The sequence below is a fragment of the Marmota marmota genome, unplaced genomic scaffold (genome assembly GCF_001458135.2).
Source record: "Marmota marmota marmota unplaced genomic scaffold, marMar, whole genome shotgun sequence".
NCBI classification, from domain to species: Eukaryota; Metazoa; Chordata; class Mammalia; order Rodentia; family Sciuridae; genus Marmota; species Marmota marmota.
This window is the reverse complement of record NW_026000101.1, coordinates 4,424,989-4,430,988: the sequence shown is the minus strand read 5'-3', so window position 1 is coordinate 4,430,988 and position 6,000 is coordinate 4,424,989. Positions and strand designations below refer to the sequence as shown.

Below are 6,000 nucleotides of genomic sequence, written 5' to 3'. Positions count from 1 at the left end.
CTTGGACCTTGAGCAGCACTCTGGAAGGAACCTGGGACCGTGCTGATCATGGAGCCACCCTGGCAGCCCTGTGCAACGTAGGGTACACTTGGACTTGGTGTAAGCTACTGTTGTCACGAGAGAGGAACCTAATTCTGATCTAGAATTTGTCACCCAAGGTGAGGGCACAGACAGGCACTGTGTGTGGGAGGTCATTTTCCTAACCAGGGAGGACAAGACAGGCTGAGAGCACCCTCTGCCCAAAGAGTGACAATAGGGGGCAACAAACAAACAAGTTCTGCAGGTCAATCATGGAAGCATTTGCAGAAATCAGACAAAGAATAAAGATGTCAACAGTCACGTTGCTGCATAGCTCGAACGCTTTTATATTGATCAAACAGCTTTCAGTAGAGTCGTCGCTGACAGTACAGGTCAGTATGAAAAACATTCCCAACTTACAGAAAAAAAAATATTGCTGATCAATTAAGATGCTTTTCAAAACAACATGGCTTAACATGATCCTTTGGTTGCTCTGAATAGAACGGGAGCCACCAAGATGGCAGGAGAGCCGGGCATCTGGCTCCCGGGTTTGGTTCCCCAGGCTGAGGCCACAGATGCTTTGCCAGTGAAGATGAGGCTGCTCTCGGCCTAGGATGACAGGCGAGAACCAGAGGGCGGCAACCCCCATCTCTACATCCGACAGTGCCAGGGTCTGAGGGACAACCTCGTGGGGACAAGTCACAGAAGTGGGACACACGTGTCTCTGGTAGCTACACATTTTGGTTAAAGAACAATTTCACTCCTCTGGAAGATCAGACTCTCAGGACGGCAAATCTTGAGCCCACCTAGTCCAGCCCACTGTCCCCTTCTAACTCAAAGGAAACCGAGGGCCACTGTGCTCTGCCTGCGTCCAGGTCTGGATGGAGCCTGCGTCTCCCGATCCTCCCCCATGGCTGCTGCCTCTTCGCCACGAAGAGACCTGTTGCTTTCCCCAGATGATCACTTCTGAGGAAGACAAAAAAGCCCAACCAGCAACAGAGGAGCAATAGCTTCTGCGCTGACCTAGAAGCGCATTTCAGTACGAAGCTAGGGGCTGGCGCAAGTTGGTATGGAGCCATCCTGACGTCCTACCTGCAACCAAAGTGATGTGGGTCTTTTCCTCTGGAGAGTCAAACCACCAAGTGCAGGTTCTAGAGTGACACTGATGAAGTTAGTAAATCAGGCACATCAGTGGGTCTAATTAGGCTTTCCGGAAAGCTCCAGAACATAGGAAATAAATGTCTTCTCCATTCTCATCTAGTCAAATTTCCCAGGCCAAATATTTACCCTGATTCCCATGCTGCTCTGAGGAGGAAAATAAGGCCTCTTAAGAATAACTGCCGACGGGCGGAAGGGGGTAGGCTGGGAGCTCGAGCTGTGGATTTTACTTTGCTGTCTCTGCAGGCTGCACTTGCATGTGCTGCTTCTTTAGATCATTTTCTTGTCTTTAGATCATTTTCTTCAAAGTAGTTCATGAATTTTGTTCCTGGCAACGTGCCGGTCTGAGCTGCGCGCCTGCACTGTGGCCGAGAAAGGCTGGCTGCAACCTCCGGCTAGATTTCTAGAAATGTAGGGACCCAGGGTGGCAGCGTTTCTGCACTCATATTCAATGCTTGGTTTAAAAAAACAATGGAACACAAATCTCGGAAGGTATTTAGGCTTCTCCAGGATGTTTGCGCACAGGGCGATGTTCCGTTTTATCCGGCGGCAACGGTGTGCTAAATATCCCGATGGCATTTAAATGTACCCTGCATGCCCTCCTTCTTTTTCCGTGTTTTTCTCAGAGAATTTTTCAGTGTCCAGATTGAATGGGTTGTTCCTTTGTAGTCTTGCTTTGTCCTTTTGGAAGAACTTTTTTTTTTTTCCTTATAGAAAGCCACTGGGTTCCACTTGCTGGAGGTGTTTTGGGCTCATCACAGAGAAGGACACTTTTCCAAGTAACTCTTCCATCTCGGTGTCCGTTTACATTCCAACCAATGAAAATTCACACGGATGGCAGGAGCTCATTCAAGGCTCACATTCAATCTGCAGTCCTGGGTACTGTCTCTCGTTTCACAGATGAGAAAAACAGGGGAGCTAGAAGCACAGCTCCTAAGTGCCTAGACTGAGAGCGGGTCAGAGAGGGCTGAGTGGCAACAGAGCCAGGCTCCCGCCCTCAGCTCCACTTGCCGGGAGCTTCTTGTTCCACAGCACAGGGTTAGGGTGCTGGCGCCACCTCCTCCCACCCATGCCAGATAGCAGTAAAATATGCATGGGGAAGAGACAGGAAGGATGCAAGATAAAAGAATCTTTAGAAACCTGGTCCCCTATGGATAGGTCCCTATCCATCATGCAACCAGGTGAACAATTCCATTGGTCCAGGGTTTCCTGATATCAAAACGGCCTCATCTCTGTGGGCTACAATAGGAAAGCATCCTTTTTCTATAAACACCGTTAAGAAACTGGCTTAGCTTCCTCTTTTGGATACACAACAACTGCTATTTAAAAATACCACATTAAAATGTTTATGTAATTTATTTTCCTTAAATAGTAACTTGCTACAGTCCTGTCACAAATTAAAAAAAAAAAATTGAACACAGTATTCACAGAGGCAGAATTCTTTAGGACAATCAAAATCACGGGGTACTTAGAATAAATTAACATCAAATTGGGTTTATATTCAGATAGTCTGATCCTCTCCTCTGAAATGAAACGGAGACCGCTGTAACTGAGGGTGAATGCACGTTTGTTCTTCGGTACAGAGACTCATTCTTTATATAAACTCAACGGTAATTTGAATCGAGTCAGGAATCCTGAGCAACCTCCACGGGGCGCACGTGCAGGCACACACGCCAACAGGGGCTCCTGGCAAGCAGGGTTTCCCGTGGTCACTTACTACCAGGTCTTTTCTTAGAAGGGCCAAAGAATATTTCGATGCTATGATCCTGTCCCCCTCGGGGGAACATGTCTCTTCAAGTGTAAGAGCTTGGAGTAGCAGCAGTCCATGTACGAGATTCAGTAGTCAGGGGTCCCGGTCCTGGTGTCCGTGAATCCAGGATGAGGCAAGCAGAGGTGACACACACCTGCTTCTAACGCTAAGATGCGGGATCACGCCGAGCGTGGAGTTCTCAGTCTCGGTTGGAAATTCTCCTGCACGTAGGTTACTAATCTGGTTCAGGCACTGGATATGAACCTGAAGGGGGATGATGGAGGGGCAGGGGAGGGGTGCTTTGCAGATCAAAGATCGCAAGGGGCATGGAGCTGAGACAAAGGCAGGGCGCTGCTTGTCCTTCAGCCTGAATGGCCACCACCCGGTGTGTGGGACGTTCACCAGGGCTTCCTTGGCACCGGGGTGGGACTGTGCATTGCTCTAGCCCTGCCTGGATGCACAGGAAGCTCAGCCCTCGAGTCCTACCCAGATCAACACACAGAACACCATGCAGCCTTGAAGAACCATGCTGTCCAGCTTCTGGGGAGGTCAGGAGCATGGCTGCCAGCCCCTCTTGTATGCACAAGGGTGGCCAACAGTGGGGTGGTGATGTCTGGGGAGGAAGGTCCAAACTGGGATCCCTTTTTATTTCTCTCTGGGCCTAAAGGAAGCCACAGTTGCATGCATATCTACACCGGTTCCTGTGTACAGGATCCCTTTCCTATAAAATTTAAAGTGCCTGGGTTCAAATGTGCTCATTCCTTCCCCACAGCTGGCGGTTCCTCTCCCCGCCTCTGGAGGAAGGTGTGTCCTGCTCTCCTAGGGAAGATGCCCTCGGGAACGAGGGATGAATGATTCACAGTCGTCCTAACTGGGATCCAGCATCTGGACTAAGCCTTCTTCATATACGCGAAGAATCGCTTCACACACGAACTTGTACTGGCTCTGGAAAAGGAGAGAAGGGACGCTGTCAGGTCAGGAGCACCAGGAACCCCGTGTCACGCTGTGCAGGCTGACTCTCTGTGCTGTTCTTCACAGCTCCCTCGGCACCAACTCGGCAAAAGAGACACACCAGGGAGGTGTGCCACCTGATGAGGACAGCTGCCCCCAGAGGGGGAAGGGCAGAGGGTCCTCTGTGTGACAGAGGAGGCAGCAGTAGTCTGGGAAAGAACTAAGGTCCCTGCAGGGTGGCCACTCTGCAAAAGTACAACCCTCGATGAGGAGGGCCGTTCTGAGAAGTGTAGTCGGGGTCCCAGAGTCCTGTCCTAGAATCCCTGCGTGTGTGGAGGAGGGAGGTGCTCAGGTGAGCCAGGATCTGGTTGTGGGGCTCCCCGCGTGGGGCAAAGAGTCTGGATTTGTCTTGAGAAGGAAAGCTACTGAGGATGTTTTGCAGGATATGGTTATTACAGGTGCCCCTCGGTGTTCATGGGAGATGGGATACAGGAACCCCTGGTGTATTTGCATGAAATCTGCACACATCTTCCCATATACTTTGAATCATCTCTAGATTCTTATAATGCTTAATGTAAAGCTACGTGAATAGCTGCTATACTGGACTGTTGAGGAGATAACGACAAGGAAAAAAGTCTGCGTGTGTCTGGCTGCAGGAGCAACTTTTCCTACTATTTCTGATCTGCAATCAGCTGAGTCCTTGGCTGCAGAGCCCATGGAAACCAAGGGCCGACTGCGCTAGCAAAGACCTCGGGCGCATTTTAAAGAAGCAGAGAAGGAAAAAAACCAGAGCACTGAGATGGAGCATATCCAAGAAGGAAAGTCCCAAGAGGAAGGACTCTTTCTTCTTGACAGGCAATGAGGTCTTCTCCATCACAAAACAGGACAGAGAGTGGCCTTAAATACATGTCCACTTCTTTTCACATTTCCTGGGTACAAACTAATAAACCACAAGGGCTCACAATTGCGAGGGGACTCTCATAGCCATCCAAGCTCCTGCCTTTGCTGACCCCCTCCTTCTCACTGCCTGGGGTTGTGCCTGAGGGGCCCTCCTCTAGGACTTTCCAAAGTCTGCTTTAGAAACTCTGTTGATGACAGGGCACTGGAGAAACCAGCCAGAGGCTGTGGGTATGGAGGGCAGTATACCTGGGAGGACAGATGGCTGTGGGCTTTGGGACTGTGAACACCCCCACTCCCCAAGCTGTGGGTAAGGGCTCAGTTCCCTTGACCCTCCGTCTCATGACTCATAAGGCCCTTCACCCAGGCCTGGCCAGGGCAGCTGCTCAGGAAGTGCCGGCCACCATCAGGCTTTTTATTGCTGGTCTGTACTCACGGACGTCTGCACCATCATGGCGCGCTGCTCTCGCATTTTCCGGACAATATCCAGGGGGTAAACAGGCAAGTTTCTCTCAATTAAGCACATGGCTGTTTCCATAGTGACCAACACGCCAGTCCGACCTATTCCAGCACTGGGGAGGGAGAGGAGCAGAGACTCAAGATTTGCCCGAGGAACGTTTCTGCACAGCCCAGCTACACCCTGATGCAGTGCCTGCGTTTACTCAGAAGGAGCCTGTTCGCTTGGCCACCAGGAACGCAAAGACACACTTAGGCGGGCTTCATGGCAGGGGCAAAGGCCATCTGAGGCTGGGCTCAGCTACTGGGGAGAAGCCCACTGCTGAGTGCAAAGTCCAATCCCTCTGCTATTTCCATCTGCTATGAAGGGCCCAGGGAGACACACTCAGGACAGACAGAGACGAGGGTAGGACTCTCCTCTTGGGCTCTGGGCTACACGTACATGCTTATGATCTTTTTTCCTGAAAATTCCAAATACTTTGAAACGGTGAAGAAAGAGAGCTTGGTGAGAACGCACAACGTGGTGGGCTTAGGGCGGTTTGGTGCCTGCCAATCTTCTCCAGGCCTTTCCCCAGGGGTATAATAAGGCAAAACAGTGGCAGTACCTGCAGTGAACTAAGATGGGCTCCCCGTCCACCCGCAGGGACCTCACGTAGGTCACAAACTCCAGAAAGTCCGAGGAGTCATCGGGCACACCGTGGTCGGGCCATGCGACATACTGGAGATGTGTCACCGAGTGCTCTTCCCCAGTCTGTGGAACATGCGGTGGC

General features: G+C 50.9%; 1 protein-coding gene across 2 annotated transcripts in view; it reads right to left on the bottom strand.

Moving 5' to 3' along the window:
• Positions 1-345: 345 nt before the first annotated feature.
• The window catches only part of Ptpn3 (protein tyrosine phosphatase non-receptor type 3), a 65,973-nt gene continuing 60,318 nt past the window's right edge, over positions 346-6,000 (bottom strand). For both annotated transcript variants that reach the window (XM_015492212.2, XM_048783233.1), the window contains 3 exons: positions 5,836-5,981; positions 5,211-5,346; positions 346-3,871 (listed from right to left, as the gene is read on the bottom strand). In XM_015492212.2, the coding sequence (XP_015347698.1) occupies positions 3,794-3,871; positions 5,211-5,346; positions 5,836-5,981 (360 nt within the window). In that variant the 3' untranslated portion in view covers positions 346-3,793. The remainder of the gene's footprint in view (positions 3,872-5,210; positions 5,347-5,835; positions 5,982-6,000) is intronic.